At 35.4% G+C, this 20,494-nt stretch overlaps 1 protein-coding gene across 44 annotated transcripts in view; it reads right to left on the reverse strand.

Moving 5' to 3' along the window:
- Positions 1-20,494, reverse strand: part of SUPT20H (SPT20 homolog, SAGA complex component) — a 50,310-nt gene that overhangs the window by 11,909 nt on the left and 17,907 nt on the right. For 16 of the 44 annotated variants that reach the window (XM_045474398.1, XM_045474505.1, XM_045474389.1 and 13 more), the window contains 14 exons: positions 17,149-17,265; positions 16,416-16,469; positions 12,941-13,080; positions 11,073-11,229; positions 10,925-10,981; positions 7,630-7,701; positions 6,955-7,112; positions 5,724-5,750; positions 5,130-5,162; positions 4,432-4,549; positions 3,788-3,890; positions 3,488-3,646; positions 1,473-1,779; positions 821-975 (listed from right to left, as the gene is read on the reverse strand). In XM_045474398.1, the coding sequence (XP_045330354.1) occupies positions 821-975; positions 1,473-1,779; positions 3,488-3,646; positions 3,788-3,890; positions 4,432-4,549; positions 5,130-5,162; positions 5,724-5,750; positions 6,955-7,112; positions 7,630-7,701; positions 10,925-10,981; positions 11,073-11,229; positions 12,941-13,080; positions 16,416-16,469; positions 17,149-17,265 (1,657 nt within the window). The remainder of the gene's footprint in view (positions 1-820; positions 976-1,472; positions 1,780-3,487; positions 3,647-3,787; positions 3,891-4,431; positions 4,550-5,129; positions 5,163-5,723; positions 5,751-6,954; positions 7,113-7,629; positions 7,702-10,924; positions 10,982-11,072; positions 11,230-12,940; positions 13,081-16,415; positions 16,470-17,148; positions 17,266-20,494) is intronic. The other 28 variants (XM_045474480.1, XM_045474529.1, XM_045474447.1 and 25 more) reach the window with 8 other exon arrangements.

Genomic DNA, 20,494 nt, shown 5'->3' on the forward strand with positions numbered 1-20,494 from the left:
CCTACTTTGGCTCAGGTCATGATCTCATGGTTCATGAGTTTGAGCCCTGCCTCGGGCTCACTGCTGTCAGCGCAGAGCCACCTTTGGATACTGCCCACCCCTTCTCCCCTCACCCCTCCCCAACTTGCACCCCTGCACGTTCTCTCCCTCTCAAAATTAAATAATTTCAAAATTAAAAAAAAATACTGTAAGTCGTTACAACTGTTTCCCAGGACATTTAATAGCAAAAACTACTGCTGAAATAAAACTATTACTAAGTATGATGAGGACAAAAAATATTTTTGAATGCTTATGTGTTTCAGGCAGTTTAAGTCCATCATCTGTATCGACTCATTTAATCTTCACAAGTCTGAGGCAAGGCATTAATAATTATTACCCATTTTATTAAGAAGGAAAGTGAGGTGACTTTCCCATTATTACACTGTTAGTAAGCTGCACAACTGCAATTCAAACTCAGGCAGTCTGGCTCCAGAAGCTGGGCTTTTTATGGCCATTCCCTGTTGCCTTTCTCACGCAACCTAGTTTGCAAAATTTATTTCTTTTACCTGGAATAGGACTACACTGACAATAAGGCAACCGGTTAATTTATTATGTTTGGAAGGCAGATCGAGTTTGTAGAAACTTACCATGTTTTTTCACAGAATTGTTAAATGGTTTTTAATTCAAATATCAGAACTTCAAGGGCTTTTAAAATGAAATATCTGCGACATAATGCTTCAAGAAATAAGGACATTAAGTGTATACAATATGCTTATAATGACATTTTTATATTAGCATATACTTTAATTTTTTTAGAGGTTATTATTTCCAATATTCTGACCTGCTTGAGAAGCTGCCTGCATTGCACCGGGCAATGCATTTGGTAGCAGACCTCCTGAGGGTAGAAGGCCACTCAGGTTTATTCCTGCAGGAGTTATGGCACCAGTGTTACAGCCCAGCATAGGGTTTGAACCACTCATCAAAGCCTGGGCTCCACTGTGGGAGAATAAGACAAAGCATTAAACTTGCACTACAAAAGAAAAACTCAACGACACAGTAATTCTTTGGATTAAAAAACAAAATACTAAACAAACACAAGTAGCTACTTCTGGTCTTAAACATCAGCTTTGGGGCTCAGTTTCATTTTTATGGTAGACAGTGACAGTAAGATTATCTAAAAACTAAGCACCGTACCAAGGTTTAAGATATAATTTGGAAGAGTAAAACATTAATTAAGGGATTAAAAGATGGTAACACTGAGAATCAACAGGATAATCTATGCTGCGGTCAATACGAAGTAGTATCGTGTTAGTGCACTAATACATGCATTACCTAAAATAAAAACATTCTTGTTGAGATAGCTTCTACTCAAATCTAAACTGTTTGTTTTTCAGTTACAGATATATGCAATTTGTTATTAATTTCACAAGAATTTATTTAGATCAGTGACAGTATCTTTAAAAAAAAAATTCAGAGCATCAGTGCAAACTTACCAAACAGAGCCCACTACATTGATGAAGTTAAGTCCAGCAGAGTTTGCCATGACCTGGGTGGCCGTGGTTCCTGTAGTTATGGATGTTACCATGGTGGAAAGAGGAATGGTCGTTACAGGCATTGCCTGGCTCAGAGACCTTTGCTGCTGAGCAAACTGAGTTAACAAAGTGGGCTGAGGGGTGAAGCCTGAATCTTGGGGAGTAGGGGTGGCTGAAGGGGTAATAGGAGTTGAGCTCTGAGCATCAGGAGGGTGTGGGGTCGATGAAGGGGTTGGTGTAGGAGTAGATGGCTTAGGAGTTCCAGATCCTGCTCATTGAGAAAAATAAAAATTGCTAGTTTGTTATAAATGGCCAGTCCTTTTTTAAAATAAGGTTAATGGAATCTTACTTAGCACTGACAATTTGTTCCAGTTTTTTTTTAAGCAGTTAACTGCAAGTGTTAATTTCTACACATGATACATGAGTGTTGCTACACTCAATTACAATTAAGGATGCAGTATATCACCTAGCAATTCCATCAAAGATGCTATTACAGTAACAGTAAAAATATACATTTGTATTCTACCACAATACCCATTTGAAAGTTAATTTCCTACATGCTACCTTTGGCCTAAAAAGTTTAAGAGGAATTCAAATTATTTTTTGTTATTTACGATTTCACTAATTTAGAACTTCATTTTAAAAATATTGCTTATTTTCTGTAACAGTCTGAGATAAACTCTGAACATATTTAATAAATTACATATGGTTAACAATCTTATTTGGCACCTAAATATACATGTTTAATTCCTAACACATCAAGTTTATCCTGACAAACAAATTTACAAAACACAGTTATAAAAGCAAATATTTGATAGATAATACTGCATCTTTAACAGTAACTGTGTACTTCTGTTTAAATGTAAGAATGTATAGAAAATCTGTTGTGAATGAAGTATGCACAGTTTATCAACTTTTTAAAAAAAAACAAAAACAAAAAACAAAAACCAAAAAAATAAAACCAAAAGCTCTTGAGGTGTTTTCTTTTTTAGCTTTCATGTCCTGCAGAAAGAAAGGAAAGAAATGTGAATGTCCAGAAGCTGTCACTCAACCCTTACTTAAAGTAACAACTGTGTGCAGTAGATTAACATAATCCATACCCACAACATAAGAAGTGTGAATAAGACTTCCAGGAAATTTATAAATTTTTCTTTGTGCAAAACAAGAAGGCAGAAAAATTACACCTTTTGAGCTATCAAGATGAAGATGTTTATATCTAAGGCGAAGACTACCCTATCACTGTGCAGTGTATTAAAACTTTCAGCACACTTTAGTTATCTACAAAAAAATCTAAAAAACTGGAATGCTTTTTTGCAAATTGGTACCTAAATATCTCAGAAATCTCTAATATGAAGAAATTCTCCCAACTGAATGCTAGAATTCTTGCATAATTCTTGATGTTAAAAAAAAAAAGTATTCAGTAGTAAAAATTACATTTTAATATTTTCAGAATAATGCTTTATGATCATTACCACATTTTAGTAACTGATTACAATTTTTAAGAGTGTAGGAGTGTTTTTGAAAAATCGGTTTTCAGTTTATTTTATCACCACCTTGGAACTAGTTGGTTTTTTACATATACAAAGATAGGACTGCAGCAACAACTCTTATGACATTTTTTTCCATATCAGCTACATAGTTTACATAAAATGTAACATGATCCTAGGGTACACTGGAATAAAAAATATTTTGGAATCTTATTGCCACATTTAACAGATTTTTTTTTAAGGAGATGTGTAGATTGCAACTCTGTAAGGTATACACACAGTGCATACATAGATACAGAAAAACAAATACAATTACAATAAACACATAATACATACAATCAACAAGAGATCTGCCTGAAGCTTCTAAAAACTTATACATTTTGGGTACATAGTACATTCAGATTTCAGTATTTTACTGGTCAAAAAAAAAAATAACTTTTAAGAAACGCTAATGCAAAAAGCTAATGAAGTATTTAAGTTATAACTCACTTTGTGATGAACTGGCAGGTGACAAGGCAGCTGGAGAAAGCATGCTGACTTGATTGAGATCCACAGATGACTTCCGAGAAAGACTTGGTGGCTTGGAAGCAGGAGGAGGAGTTGGAGATTTAAGAAAGCTGCTGGCCTGTTGCGGTGTAAAATAGTTACCTAGAAGAATACAAGTTATTTTCCACACTTATAATTCAAAATTCTGTGACTTATGTCAAAATATGAGTAAAGTTTAAAAAATAGATAATAACTGCATGACGTTTCTTACTCAAGATGAGAGAAAAGTAAAGAATGTGATACCTGAAGAACTATTTCCTGAGCTTGAGGGGAGTTTGATGGGTGGAGGTCGGTGTTTTACTCCCTTCCCCAAAACTGAAGACTGAACTGACACAGTCTCGGGCTGCTGAGAAACAGGGACATTAAATATACTTGTTAAAATTAAGTTCAAATCAGAAATTCATAAACTAATCCCACCACAGCTTCTAGATGAGAACACACAATTTAAAACTCTGCAAAGTACACTTAGTGTTATAGGTTGGGTATTTAGAAGCATTACAAAAAAATATAATTTTGCATAAGGCTATCCATGAGATAAATTACAGTATACATACAGGATGAAGGAAAGATTTCTAAGTAGGTGGAGACAAAGACTTTGAGGGAGAAGGGCAGAAAGGTATACTGAAGGCAAAGCTTCCATTCTTAAATCTTTTTCAGGAAAATAATAATTGTTAAGGCCGGGTGATTAGTATACACAGGTGTTCATTATACTTTTCTCTCTACTTTTGTGTATATTTGAAAATTTCCATTATATAAAGTTACATAGTAAGTAATACCCCCATCCCTCAAAAAATAGTCCTTAACATTTCTTATATTCCTTAATTAACGATTAGGCACAAAAAAGTAGCAGTGCAAAAAATTAGGTGCATAAAAGTAACCAAACACACTTCTGTTTCTTTCCCTGGAGAAAGCTGACTTAAGCTGGCTGAGCCACTGGAACTGTGTGACATTTTGACTGGACATTTGGCTTCATTCTGGACCAACTCCTGGTACTGATTGACAACCCTGGAATATCAGGAGTAAACAAGTAAGGATTAGTTAACTGTTTTAAACATAAATTTACAGGCAATAAATAATAACTACTAATAAAAGAATTTCCATCAAAATTAACACAAAAACCTCAAATTAGACAATTTAACTGTGTGCCAGAAGTATATTCTTTTAATCTTTTCAATGACAAGCTAATGCTCAAAACATTTTGCTAATTAACAATCGAAACATAAACATACACATCTTCCTTTTAATACAGATATTGCACAGATTACTTAACCAATAAGCAGACAAAGAAATTACCCATTACCTTTTACCCACATTCTGATTAAAGTACTATTTTAGGAATTGTCTTCCTTAGCTACCACAGATATGTATTTACTTATTTAAAATAAACTATATTTTAAACATTATTCTTTTAAACATTAATTAAACAAAATCCTTTTTTTCCTAATTCTATAAAAAAAATCCTAGTAATAGCTAAGGTATAACAAAAAAGTTGTGACTCCTGACAGAGTACTCCCTTATCCTATAAAAATGAAGTTTTTCATATCCATCCAGATTAAAGATAAAGACACAAATCAAATATTTTTACCTCTCAGCATCAGTCTTTGATCCAATAATAAACCTGAAATGTTTAAGAAAGAGAAAAGTATTAGGTTAAGAGTAGTGTTAAAGAGCCCTGGGATTACTTTTGAAGGCTTCCATATTTTAGTGATTGTAGTTTTATAAAAGGAGTCAAATCTACTGAGATATTCCAAAAAAAAAATATTTTTTAAATACATTTAAACTTATGAAGCAATGACCAAGTTTTGCATGCATTATAAAATAATCCTGTGAATAATTTGGTTGATTTAATTTAAGGGAGATGTAGTTTTGCACAAAACTTATGTGTCAAAACAAAATCTGGGCTGAAAGTTACCAAATACTATACATCCTTGCAAGTGTCTGCCCTACAGTACAATTCACTGGACTGCTGTGTGCAAGGCCTTTGGCCTTCCTCTCACTTTAACCTTTGATTTTCGTCATTATTAATGTCTACAGAGCAGATCTTAGAAGAGATTTTAGACAAGGAAGGTAGTTTATTGCCAATTCAATAAAATGTCTTTACCAAATCCTTTTAAAAAATTTGACATTTATATGATTTCTTAACAGATTAAAGTAGTGAGTTTGTTTATTTTTTAATTACCAATTTGAATGGTCATCTGTGGAGGAGCTGAAATATAAAATGTAAAAAAAAGAAAAAACTTGGTTAATGCAGCTCAAACTTTAATTTCATAGTTATTAACTCAAGTAATTTATGAATATGGAGGAATGACTGGAAGTAATAAATCATGCAGCATTTTTGCAGCAACTCCCTGACATAAAGGCAAAAAATTCAATTCTTGTTAGATTTAATCAGTTGGGTTTTGAACTGATTTTTTTTTTGTTTGAAAAAAAGAGTATCTATTATTTTCTTGTGTTTGAGAAAAGTTAATAATTTAAAATGACCAATATGTGTCTTTAAGGGGAAGATTTTTTAAAATACAGGTAATCAAAACATGTGACCTTTCTACATAGTATTCAACAAAAGAACGGCTAATGTGAAATATTACCTAACGATTCCGTAACAAACTATTTCTTACCATTGACTTTTATTTAGATACTGGTGAGGTTGTTCTTTATAATTCATCTTTCTGTTAGTTTCAATTAGTATCTTGTGTTAAAAGCAAAGACTTTATAAACAATTTAACATAGGCCTGGCCCCTGCTTTTTTTTCTGTTGAGCTCCTCTTCTTTGTAGTTTCTTCTATTCGAAACAGCATCAACTTCATTGAAAAACTAATAAACTAACAATAAAAACAAAACTAACTACTATTAGCTTGTACTAAATATATGTAGTCCATAAGTTTTGGAAAATCAAATATATATATATGTACATGTATGTATAGACACATAAACACTAGATATATACATCAAATTAATATAAATATATAGAGATTTCTGGAGCCAATAACTACATTAAGCGCAGAATCTTTGTCCTTACATGCAGTACCACAATACCAAGTATCTTTAATAGCTTCATCATTTATAGTGAACTTGCTTCCTACTTAAACAAACTACTTCTTGGAAAAACTTCATGCTCCCAGGAAGAAGTCATAATGAGTAAGAGGGGTATCAATGGCATACCGTTCAAAGCAAGTATGAAAATATTTATACCACAGATTTTTAAAAATATATCATTATTATTTTAAATAACTCTTGGACAACATGGTAACTGTAATTTAGGTTTACTTATGTCCACTCACAAATCTAACTGGAGTACTTAACTAACAAATGAATCCTCAAAGGGAAACTTTTATTCATTAATGGTTCATCAGTAGTTGCTGAATAAATTCTGATGCCTAATTTTGTCAATTACATGTATTTAACAGAACTCACTGGGATGGAGACATCTGGCTGTCATTTTCTTCATCTTCTTTACATGGCTGTATTTTGCCATAGTAAAGTGGATCACCAAGTGACTGCAAAATGGTCAGCTTTGTTTTCTGATACTGATTACCAGCTTCACATTCAAATACATAATCATCTTTTACATCCTGAAAAAGACAGAACACCCCAGATAAGCACCTTCTTCAGTAAATACATAATCAAAATTAACAACATAAACGACATATTAACTTGTATTGGGCAATAAGAAGACACAGCATTTTGGTTATAGACCTGTTTAACACTTCTGAGAGAATAAAGACTAGGACTCTTTTTTACATAGCACTTTAAGAATGAAGAGTTCCAAACAGTTAACCAAGCCCAAGTGAAATATGGCAGAATTTCATATGGACATACGAATGCAAATACTAAATACTAAAAAGATAAAACTTCATTATGCAACCAAAAGAGAAGTAAAAATGCAGTATTACATTAAAATTGCCCTTTATAATGGAAACCATACTGTATGAAAAACAAAACACCTGTTTTTTCCTTTAATTCACTAAACCCCCAATACGACCTTTAAATTAAAAAAAGAAAAATCCTAGGCACTTCATGTTTAATAAATTCAGATCCCAGATTAGAAACTGCTTTATTAGAAAGGAGACTGCTGTAGTGATTACTTACATGGGCTGGCCAGACTGTTGGTTGTGAGTCATCAGATTTGATGGACTTTTCCACTTTAGCGTATTTCTCCACCTAAACAATCAAATCGATAGACAGGAGATGTAATGGAATCAGTATTGTGACGAAAAGAGAAAACCTAAGTAACTCAACAATATAGTTTCAAGCACAAAAATTCCTGACTCGCTAATATCACCAACTATTTATGCTTGGTTCAAAACTCTCCTGATTCGTTAAGCTTGACCAACTGGTTTTAAAAACAAAACAAAATCAGAATCTCTTTTGTCATTAAATAGGTGTAACAAACACAGCTGCTTTTTTGGACAGTGCCTCTTCTTTTTATTCCATAAATTGGTATCACAGTCATCCTTTAGCAAAGTTGGAATGTCAGAGAGATCAGGACCAGGATCTTTTCCTTTGCTGGACTTGAAGGAAACAGGAGTTGTCATGTAACAGGGGGACAACACTGGAGGAAGACTAGGGAAGTTATGTATTAAAGTTGGTAAGATTTTTGTGAACCTTTTCCATTTTCTAGTAAGATAATGACCATATATTCTGTATTATCTCCTACTAGTCTGTGTGAATGAAATATACTCATTTTACTGGCAACCATGATCTTAAGAGTAAATCAGACTCCCCTGGGAACTTGGTAAAATTTCAGATTTCCATGTCCTTCCCCTGAAGACCTGACTTTACTGGAAAGTCTGAAGTGGAGCCTGAAATCTATATTTCACTGGTATTCTAGAGGAGTCTTCTGATCGATTCCGACTGAAAAACTTTGTATTAGGGTTTTGTTACTCAAAGTAGGCTGTGGACCCCAGTTATCATGCAACTTGGGAGCTTGGCAAAACTGTAGCATCTCAGGCACTAGCCCATACCTGCTGAATTAAAATCTGCATTTTAACAAGCAAGCCAGGTGACTAGGATGTATATTAAAGTTTGAGAAGCACTGCTTTAGATATCCAATCTACCCTTCAAAGCTAAATTCCACCTTTTGGGATTTACACTAACATCTCTTCTCAAGCAGCATTCCGTCAGAAAACACAGAAGTTATCAAAAAATAACGTGGCTTATTCCCTTGAGTTGTATATAGTGCAATTCTGATGGTTTTGGCTTTGTGTTTTTCACAAATTTTTCTTCTAATCTAAAAAATATAACAATAGTACATTAGCCAGCCTATGAAGAATACAGAAGAAAAATAAACACCTATTAAAATAACTAACCAATTGTGGAACCAGAAAAGACCCTGAATAGCCAAAGCAACCTTGAAAAAGCAAACCAAAGCAGGAGGCATCACAATCCTGGGCTTCAAACCGTATTACGAAGCTGTAATCATCGAGTATGGTACTGGCACAAGAACAGACATTCAGATCAATGGAACAGAATAGAGAACCCAGGTATGGACCCACAAACACATGGCCAACTAATCTTTGACAAAGCAGGAAGACTGAAAGACAGTCTCTTCAGCAAGTGGTGCTGGGAAAACTGGACAGCGACATGCAGAAGAATGAACCTGGACCACTTTCTTACACCGTACACAAAAATAAACTCAAAATGGATGAAAAACCTAAATGTAAGACAAGAAGCCATCAGAATTCTTGAGGAGAAAGCAGGCAAAAACCTCTTTCATCGTGGCCACAGCAACTTCTTACTCAACACGTCTCCGGAGGCAAGGGAAACAAAAACAAAAGTGAACTACTGGGACCTCATCAAAATAAAAAGCTTCTGCACAGCGAAGGAAACAATCAGCAAAATTAAAAGGCAACCGATGGAATGAGAGAAGATATTTGCAAACGACATATCACATAAAGGGTTAGTACCCAAAATCTATAAAGAACTTATCAAACTCAACCCCAAAAAAACAAATAATCCAGTGAAGAAACGGGCAAAAGACATGAACAGACACTTCTCCAAAGAAGACATCCAGATGGCCAACTGACACATGAAAAAATGCTCAACATCACTCATCATCAGGGAAATATAAATCAAAACCACAATGAGATACCACCTCACACCTGTCAGAATGGCTAACATTAACAACTCAGACAACAACAGACATTGGCGAGGATGTGAAGAGAATCTCTTTTGCATTGTTGGTGGGAATGCTAGCTGGTGCAGCCACTCTGGAAAACAGTATAGAGGTTCCTCAAAAAATTAAAAATAGAACTACCCTACAATCCAGCAATTGCACTACTAGGTATTTATCCAAGGGATACAGGTATGCTGTTTTGAAGGGACACATGCACCCCAATGTGAATAGCAGCACTATCAACAATAGTCAAACTATGGAAAGAGCCCAAATGTCCATCGATGGATGACTGAATAAAGAAAATGTGGTATATATACACAATGGAGTATTACTCAGCAAACAAACAAACAAACAAAAAAAACAAAAAAAAAATCTTGCCATTTGCAACTATGTGGACGGAACTAGAGGGTATTATGCTAAGCGATATTAGAGAAAGACAAATATCATATGACTTCACTCATATGAGGACTTTAAAGACACAGAACAGATGAACACAAGGGAAAGGAAGCAAAATATAAAAACAGGGAGAGGAATGAAAACATAAGACACTCTTAAATATAGAGAACAAACACAGGATTACTGGAGGGATTGTGGGAGGGGGGATGGGCTAAATGGGTAAGGGGTATTAAGGAATCTACCCCTGAAATCACTGTTACACTATATGCTAACTTGGATGTAAGTTTAAAAAATAAAATTCAATTCAATTAAAAAAATAAAAATAAAAAATAAAAAAATAAAATAACTAACCAATTGTAAAATTGAGTGAATAACAAAAAGTAACACAGGAGAAATAGGAAAGTGAAAAATATGAGACCAGTCATCAAAAGATCTTTTTCATGTTTTTTACCATTAATAGTTCATGGTTATTATGGATCAGTACAGAACACCATCCAAAGTTCCTAATTTGACCACTTCTCCAATATTAATTTTTAAATTTAACCAATTTGAGAAAAGGAGCATTATCAGGAAATTATAATGAAGTATTATGAAAAAAGACATATTAAATGCATATTATTGCGCTTTTCCCATGGTTCAAAATTCTTTGGTTGTTATTCCTAAACACAGGCCTTCTACAGCAATACACAGAACGTATTAAGGGGCTACATTCTTACACGTTAATGTGAAATATTCTAAAAACGAGCAATTGGTTAAAAAAAATCATTATTTTGTTTTTAAAACAAGTAAGAGTCTTTGTTTTTCCAAAGTATCAGTTGCTATTAAACTTAAGAATCTTGTATGAAAATAAATGCAATTCATGAACTGACTTACATCCACTTCGGAAGGTATGGCCAAATTACAGGGACTCCGTTTCCACATATCTACACACTGAAAAATTAAAAACAGTATTAAAATGCTGAAAAATTCAAAATGAGCAAGGTTTTTGAAATAATAAGCTTCATTTAAAAAACACACTTACATTTCCTGCTTTAGAAATCTTGAGGTCATAATGTTGACCTGCTTTTCTTTCCTTCCTTTTTTGTAAGAAATCAAGTAATTTTAGCTGAGGCGGAGGTGGACAGTGAGAGAGATCCTGCTGCCGATTCAGAGACGACCTGGAATACCTCTTGAAACACCTGAAATATAAAGAGTTGAAAATAAAAGAAACTCAGAATAAATCTGGGTTTAAATCAGTAAGCATTAAAATATAATTAAATCACCACTATCACTTATCAAACAGAGTCCCAGGCACTGGCAAAATAAAAATGAACAAGACAAAATTCCTGCTACCATGGAGCTGATAGTCCAGAGGAAAAAGACATTCACAATTAAACAGATAATTTCAGAGAGCATTGGTCAGGAGGGGGGGAAAAAAAGAAAAAAAAGAAGACGGGATACTGCAGTGAGTCAGTGATAGCGCAGCAGCAGGTAAGAGAAAGGAAGGACTAGACTCTTTGAAGAAACGATGTGTGAGCTGAGACATAAATGGCAAGAAAGAACCAGATACAGTAAGATCAGGGAATGAGTATTTGAAACAGAGAGAAAAATTAAAAAAAAAAAAAATTAAAAACTTACTTTGTTTTAAAAACAGAAATAGGTATGATTAGAGCATGAGGGTACACATAATTGATGAGGTCAGAGAGTGAAGCAGGGGTCTTGCAGATCAATGGTAATGTGTTTAGATTTAATGTGAAGTACAATGGGACGCTTTTATGGAAATTTAAGCAAGTGGTGGCATAATCTGCTTTGAAGTTTTTAGAAGATTATTCCAATTTGCTTATGTGGCAAACAGACCAAAAGGGAACAAAGGTGGTAGCAGGAAGATCAAATAGAAATTTATTACAGAAGTCAAGATAATGCCAACTTTAAAATTTGGCAGTGGGGCATGGAGATGTGAAGATACAAGGAGACTTTAGAGAACTGCTGACAGATCTAATATAGACTTATTTTACTATTTCTGAAACTGTACCTTTTCCTTAGCATATATTGTTTACATAGTAAACTAAGGAGTTTAGAAAATGGGTATGTTTTTGAACTCTTAAGATGACCCAAAATGGGCAACTCAAACAATTGTTAAGAGTACCTAATGATGAACCAATTATAACTGTGATCCAAGTTAATATGCATTCTTTTATTAAGTAGAAAAGATAGCTAAAACATGTAAAGAACAAATTACCACGTTATAAAAAGGTATTTAATCACAAACTGGTATTTTATCAGATATCAAAAATAAATTATGAATTGTTTCTTTAAAAGCAATATTAACAAAACAAACAGGTTACTGGTAATTAGTAATAAAGAAATTATTCTGTTTATACTTGTGTCTTCTCAGCCTGTTTTTGGTAAAGACTCTAAACTTACAGGAAGCTTGTCCTTTCACAAAATGCAGAGAATGCATCACTCCCATATAAAGCAGACAGTAGTTAAAAACAGTAATGCACAAAAAATGTAACTTAAGGCCATAAAAATCCTATTTAAAAAAAAGTCACAGTACTTATATATATACTTTAGAGAGAAAAGATACCATAAACAGCAAATTTTATTTTTTTATTAATGTATTTATTTTAATGTTTGTTTATTTTTGCAGGGGAGAGAGAGAGAGAGACAGGGTGTGAATGGGGGAGGAGCAGAGACAGAGACACACACAGTATCCGAAGCAGGCTCAGGCTGTGAGCTGTCAGCACAGAGCCCAACACAGGGCTCAAACCCACGAGCCACGAGATTATGACCTGAATCGAAGTTGGACACTTAATTGACTGAGCCACCCAGGTGCCCCCATAAATAGCAAAATTTAAAGCTAATTGTCTAGGAGCATCTTTTGGTTTACCCATCTACAAAGGCAATTACCGTTTCATGGGGCGCGTGTTCATCTTTTGCTTGTTATAAAGCAGTCTATTTGCAGTACAGGTTACTGCTATAGAAGGATCAAGACACAGTGGTTCAGCTGTAGCTAGGATCAGTTGGCTCTCAAGCAAGAGTTTATCTTCCTAAAATGTATAACATATGTCAGTACCAGATTTAAGTTTTTCAAATCATACATATTTCTTAATCTAGAAATATTCCTTGGAACTCTATGTACTACCATAAAACACAGTATTTCACGTCACAACTTTGCAGACTTCAGAAACTTGACAGCATAATGAAATTATTAATGGAAATTCAGTAATTTGTAGTTTACAAAATGGTCAAGTTGTAAGAATGCCTATTCACTGATTCAATAAATATTTACTGGGCACCTACTATGTGTTAGCCTCTGTTCTAAGAGTTGAGGATCAAGTAGTGAACAGATAAAATCATCTGCTCCCACAAAACTTACAAGATCACGATGTATCATAGAATTTTTAATAACCATCCTATTCAATACTCAGCTTAACTTCATTACAAGAATAAAAATGATTACACTAATACTGTGTAAACTCTATATTCCCAATTCCAAAATGTATACAGGTGCTCTACAGGTTTTATTTACTGTTTTTTTTTTCTTTTTTTGACTTAATCAGTGAAATGTTTTAACAGCAACAACTAAGTATTTTACAGTCAAATGAGTCAATATTACTGCTGAATAAGGATTTTTGCAAAGAAAGAAACACTGCTTCTTTCAACAGTTCAACTTATTATGGATATTTTCAAATGTACACAAAAGGAGAAGTGTAGTGACATCCATGTACCAACACTTAATTTCATTTAACAACCACCCCTTAACTTCTTATGCTTTTCTTTTGCTGGAGTAATTTAAAATACATCTTTGATGTTGTATTGTTTCATCTCAAAATACTTCAGCATGCATTGCTAACTGATAAGGACCTCTAACATCCAGTCTGGATTTAAATGTCCCATTACCTCAAGAGTGTATTTTTAGTTGGTTTGTTTGAATTTGAACTCAAACTCTACACTTTGTATTGGGTTTTTATCTTTTAAACATCTTACTTTGTTCTGTAATGATCACTTCTTCTCCCACGTTTTTTCCCTTTTCTCATGTAATTGATTTGTTGGATTTGACCCAATTACTTCCTGGCTGACTATCTCCACACTGTGTCACTTAAGTTTCTCTTATTTCCCCAATTCCATACACTGTTAGATCTAGAAGCTGAATTTAATTCTGGTTCTATTTTTTTAGACAAGAATTCTTTATTGGTATTGTTATATACTTTCTCTTGCATCACACCAGGAGAAACACAATGACTGTCCCATTTTTACACCAATGGGGTCAGTCAGATCTCTGCATTATAAAATTTCCCATGAACCTATAATCTAATGGCTTTTATACCTAAGAGTTACACCTGTCTAGATTAAGACTTCCAAATTGATATTTTAAAAAGTCCATCATTTATTTCTTCTGTATCTATTAGCAGGAATTCTTTTTTTTCCTTTCTCTATTGAGGCTGTATATGTGCTACGTAGTTGGGAGTGTCAACCTTTCAATCGTGGTAAGATTATGCATCAAGCAGGAATGCTATGGAGCCTATGCCAACATCTAACAGTTGAGGTATCAATAATATCTATAATATGTGAAATCACAAGTAGAAATCTCTATTTGGAATCCTTAATTACAAAAGCACCATTTATATGCACCTCATGCAAAAAAATTAAATTTTTCACAAATATCAGAAATGTTAATGCTAAATTATCTTCTATACTTCCTGATTCTTACTGGAACCCACTTAAATAGATGATTATTGAAGCATTTTTGAATGTATCATATTCTCAAAAGTTAACTCTAAACTCATGTTTATTAGAAAGCAAATTAAGAAAATAAACTTTTGCGCAGAGAGGCAGGTGGTTATTTTTCCAAGACAGGAACTATGCATCTACCTATAGGCGATCTCCCCTACTAACATTTACTCTTTACCAGGATAATTCTGTCTGTTCTCTCTCTCTTCTGTTGAGGTGTAACGGACACAGAACATATTTCCAGGAGGACAAGTAATTTGATACTCCTGTACACTGAAAAATGATCACCACCCTAAGTCTAGTTAACAGGTTTCATTACCCACAGCTACAAATTTTTTTTTTCTTGTGAAAACTTTTAAGATCTAATTTTCCTAAAGAACTTTCTAATCTTAGTTATTCTTTGGCCACCTAACATACAGTTCATACAAGAAAAGCAGAGTAAAATGCTACAGACTTTCCCTTTATTCATCTTCAGAATAAGAAACTGATACCCTTGGGGCGCCTGGGTGGCTCAGTCGGTTGAGCGTCCGACTTTGGCTCAGGTCACGATCTCGTGGTCCGTGAGTTCGAGCCCCGCGTCAGGCTCTGGGCTGACAGCTCAAGAGCCTGAAGCCTGCTTCTGATTCTGTGTCTCCGTCTCTCTGACCCTCCCCTGTTCATGCTCTGTCTCTCCCTGTCTCAAAAATAAATAAAACGTTAAAAAAATAAATAAATAAATTAAAAAAAAAAAAAAAAAAAAAAAACTGATACCCTAGCAACATCTGATGGTGGCCAATGATTTTAATTGTTTTGAATATTCTTTCAATAGCTTTTAACCCTGTAAAGATTATAGCCCAAATTAAAACACACTTGACAGTTACTTACAACTCATAACCGTATTTTGCAGATAATTTTCATTATTGATATTTTCTTTGGTTTAGTAACTATTCCTCTCTATAGCAGCAAAGAAATAAGCGAACACTATTGTGAGTTAGCACCTCATATATACTGAGTGAGCACTGGAGAGTTACTGGCTATTCTCAAGGGTAATAGAGTTCCCCCAGTGCTGCAACTGGTACGAATGGCAAAGACAGGGTAAGCTCGCTTTAGAATCCTAGATTATGGAAAATCAGAATCCACTTGTATCCATGGTATAAAAGAATTTTTTTTCTTCTGTTTGAGAGGGCATAAAAAACTGAATTTCACATATTGGGCAGCTCAGGTCAGCCTGACCCTATTTCCTCATGGTCCTAAAGCAAATGGGATTGAACTGCTTAGTTCTTTGAAGGATTACTGCATGGATGATGAGACCCTTGATTTCTTTTTTTTTTTTTAGTTTATTTTTTTGAAAGATAAGAGAGCAAGCAGGGGAGGCGCAGAGAGAGAGAGGGAGACAGAATCCCAAGCAGGCTTCATGCTGTCAGCACAGAGCCAGATATAGGGCTTAAACCCACATAGTGTGGGATCATGACTTGAGCCAAAGTCAAGAGTCGGATGCTTAACCAGCTGAGCCACCCAGGCACCCCAACAGACCCCTGATTTCTAAAGCTCATTAAAGAATCCCAAAATTTACTCATGAATAAAATTACAAATAAAATATCTTTCGCTTTACTTCTTGTTAAGTATTATTCCATCCTGTATTTTCTCTGTTTGGAATTAAAAAACAACTAACCTGGGTCCATTTATGGTTATCACTTGTTATTGAATGCACATCACAGATTAAAGTCTAAAGGAAATAAAAGTTTTAAAAAACACATTAATGTACAAACATATGAAGATACTTAATAAAACTCCAAATAAAATCGAAAATACATTTTTCTTTTTAAAGATTTTATTTTATTAAAAACATTTTTTTAAATGTTTATTTTTGAGAGAGTGCGAGTGAGGGAGGGGCAGACGAAGTGGGGAACAGAGGATCCAAAGCAGGTCCTGTGCTGATACCAGTGAGCCCAATGTGGGGCTCGAACTCACAACTGCAGAGACTGGGGACCTGAGTCAAAGTTGGACACTCAACTGACCAAGCCACCCAGGTGCACTTCAAAGATTTTATTTTTATTTATTTTTATTTTTTTTTAACATTTATTTATTTTTGAGAGAGAGAGACAGACAGAGCATGAACGGGGGAGGGTCAGAGAGAGGGAGACACAGAATCCGAAACAGGCTCCAGGCTCTGAGCTGTCAGCAGAGCCTGACGTGGGGCTCGAACTCACGGACCGCGAGATCATGACCCGAGCTGAAGTCGGCCGCTTAACCGACTGAGCCACCCAGGCGCCCCCAAAGATTTTATTTTTAACTAACTTCTATATTCAACATGGGGGCTCACATTTGGAACCCCAAGATCAAGTCTCACACATTCCACTGACTGAGTCAGCCAGGCACTCCTAAAATAGTTAAACATTCCTTACCTGCATTGTTGGACGTAAGAGAATATGCCTACTTTGGTAACCAGGAGATTTCATATTACTGGACTGCCTGTAGTCACGTATTTCTGCTATGACACATCCACAATGAAAAATATTAACCTGTTTTGAGTGAAAATATTTAAGTAAATCTCATTTTTCAAAAGCCTACAGAAGTCTGCTTATATTGAATGTTTCAAGTTCTTTACATGCTTATGCAATACTTCTAGCCACTCACATACTCTAAAGTGGACTTCCTTGATGGATTTACCATTATATAAACTTTTCCAAGGAATTATTTTATGTTCATCATTATGATTCAACAAGCAGTTTCAAATTGTTTAATGGTTTCTTAGTTATAGATTGGGTTTTGACATTTATATACTATTAATATTACAAATCACTGGAAATGCTATTCTTTTTTTTTAAATTTTTTTTTTTTCAACGTTTATTTATTTTTGGGACAGAGAGAGACAGAGCATGAACGGGGGAGGGGCAGAGAGAGAGGGAGACACAGAATCGGAAACAGGCTCCAGGCTCTGAGCCATCAGCCCAGAGCCTGACGCGGGGCTCGAACTCACAGACCGCGAGATGGTGACCTGGCTGAAGTCGGACGCTTAACCGACTGCGCCACCCAGGCGCCCCTGGAAATGCTATTCTTGACGCTCACTGGCTGTTATACTTTGCTAACTCTGTCATTGTTACCAAGTTTGTCTTTTTTTTTTTTTCAACGTTTATTTATTTTTGGGACAGAGAGAGACAGAGCATGAACGGGGGAGGGGCAGAGAGAGAGGGAGACACAGAATCGGAAACAGGCTCCAGGCTCTGAGCCCTCAGCCCAGAGCCTGACGCGGGGCTCGAACTCACGGACCGCGAGATCGTGACCTGGCTGAAGTCGGACGCTTAACCGACTGCGCCACCCAGGCGCCCCACCAAGTTTCTCTTTTGTTATCAAGTGTCAATCAACCCTGCCAGTTTCAGCTTCTAGATGAAACTTCTATTCGCTCTAAGATATCCAGAAATAGGACAGTCTTTATTTATAAAAGGAAGAAAGTGAACTATAAATTCAAATATTGTCTGTTTTCCAATCCTTTTGTACGTCCAAAAGTAAGGACTTTTATAATTCAAGTCTTGCTAATTACAATCTACATTAGTCATTTATATAAAGTGTTGTGTTTTTTCACGCTTTCAGAACTTTTACTGGAGCCTGTGACTTTCTATGCTATGAGTCATTATTATGTCCATGACAACGTGAACTATAGGCCAGGCACTAAAGAAGCTTCACAGATATACGGGTGGTGGGACAACATTTGCTCTCAGTGTGGGAAGACAAGCAATAAGCATGTACAGAAATAAACAAGATAATCTTAGTGATGAATGCTAAAAAGGAAATAAAATAGGGAGGAGCTAACATAGATTGTGTGCTCAGAAAGAAACCTCTCTGAAGGAGTGACTTTTTAGCTTAGGCCTGAATCACAACAAAGGACTGGACATCTGGCACAGATCATTCCAGACAGAAGGAATAGCAGATGACAGTCCTTAAGGTAGGAATATACCTGGTGTGTTTTAGTACGTAAAGAACAATGCATGGCTGGAGTATAAAGACTGGGATGAGAATCAGGAGATGAAGACAAGAAGACAGAGGTTTTATACAGTGAGAAGACACTGAAGAATTTGAAGCCTGGGAACTTTTTTTTCCTACTGTTTGTTTTATAAGCTGAATCTAGTTGTCTGCGGAGAACTGATTTCTGGGGTTCCAGAATGAAAGCAAAAAGCTCAGCAAGGTAACTATAGCAGGTCATGACCATACATATTTTGAAGGTACAGATGACATTTACTGTTGGACTGAACGTAAAAGGTCAGAGCAGAGTCTGAGATTAGAAGGACAAGAACTGTTTTGGAAGGCAAAATCAAAAGTTCTGTTTTTGTCATTTTAAGTTTGAGGAACCTAATACATATCCTAGTAAACAGAAGTTTGGAGCTTGAAGGAATAGTCCTGAAGATATAAGCAAGGGATAAAATGTCACTTTTATTTTATTTAATAAAAAAAATTTTTTTTAATGTTTATTTATTTTTGAGAAACAGAGACATAGTGTCGGCGGGGGAGAGGCAGAAAAAGAGGGAGACACAGAATCCGAAGCAGGCTCCAGGTTGAGCTGTCAGCACAGAGCTCAACCCGGGGATCGAACTCACGAACCATGAACCATGACCCAAGCCAAAGTCAGATGCCCAACCCACTGAGCCACTCAGGCACCCCTAGATGTCATTTTTCAAGTCACAGGCTGACACTGGCTGAGATCATCCAGAGACAGTGTTACTAAAGAATAGAGGGCCTAGGAATGAACTCTGAAACCTGCACACATTTAGGAGTGGAAGAGGGAAGACAGTAAAGAAGACTGAAGGAACAGAGAGAAGAGGAAAACCAGAATGAGATGTCTCAGAAGCCAAACGAAGGGTGTCTCAAGGAGGAAAGTTCATTTGCACTGTATTTTGTTGAGACCAATTAAAGATGAGAACAGAAAAGTGACCAACTGATTCTGTGCCATGGAGATCATTGGTAACCTTGACAAACATGCCTCTGTAGAATGGTGATGTTATAATGCTGAAAGCGGTGGGTAGAGAAAATAACGGGATGTGAGAAAAAAACAGTATGATTATAGACAACTTTGTGAGTAGCTTTGCCATCAAGAAAAGCAGAATTGTACAACACTAGCTGAAGAACACGGGGTCAAGGGAGGATTATTTTTTTAAGTTCAGATACAGTAAAACATACTTGTATTTTTCATCTAGTAGAAAGAAGTAAAGAGATGATAGAAGGAGAGGTTATAGTCGCAAGTCCTTGAGAAGGAGGATCCAGAATACAAGTAGAGGGGATTTCTTAAGAACAGAATACTTTTCATCCATTTTAACAGAAAGGCAGGCAGAAAGTGTGGACAGACCTCTAGACGACTAGGGCTAGAAGAAAATGCAAGTTCCCATCAGATGGCTTTTTTTTCCTAAGTATACAGTATCGCTGGAGTGAAGCCAAAGTCAGGAGTTTCTCCCATAATCCTTGTTGTAGGTACAGAGAAATTTCTAACAAATGAGCAAATTATTAAAGGAATTTTAGAAGAATCAACTAAATCTATACATTTCAGTACAGCCTAAGGGTAAGTATCCCACAATAAAATGGTTACCACCTAATTACATACAATGTCTCACTTCCTATTCCAAATACCACTGAGAATTTAATATCATTTAAATATAAATATCATTTATAACAAACACCACAGAGATGACAAATCTAACGACATTTAAAAAATATTTTTTTTTATTGTTTATTTTTGAGAGACAGAGCGTGAGCAGAGGGAGA

This window comes from Leopardus geoffroyi, chromosome A1, assembly GCF_018350155.1.
Source record: "Leopardus geoffroyi isolate Oge1 chromosome A1, O.geoffroyi_Oge1_pat1.0, whole genome shotgun sequence".
NCBI lineage: Eukaryota > Metazoa > Chordata > Mammalia > Carnivora > Felidae > Leopardus > Leopardus geoffroyi.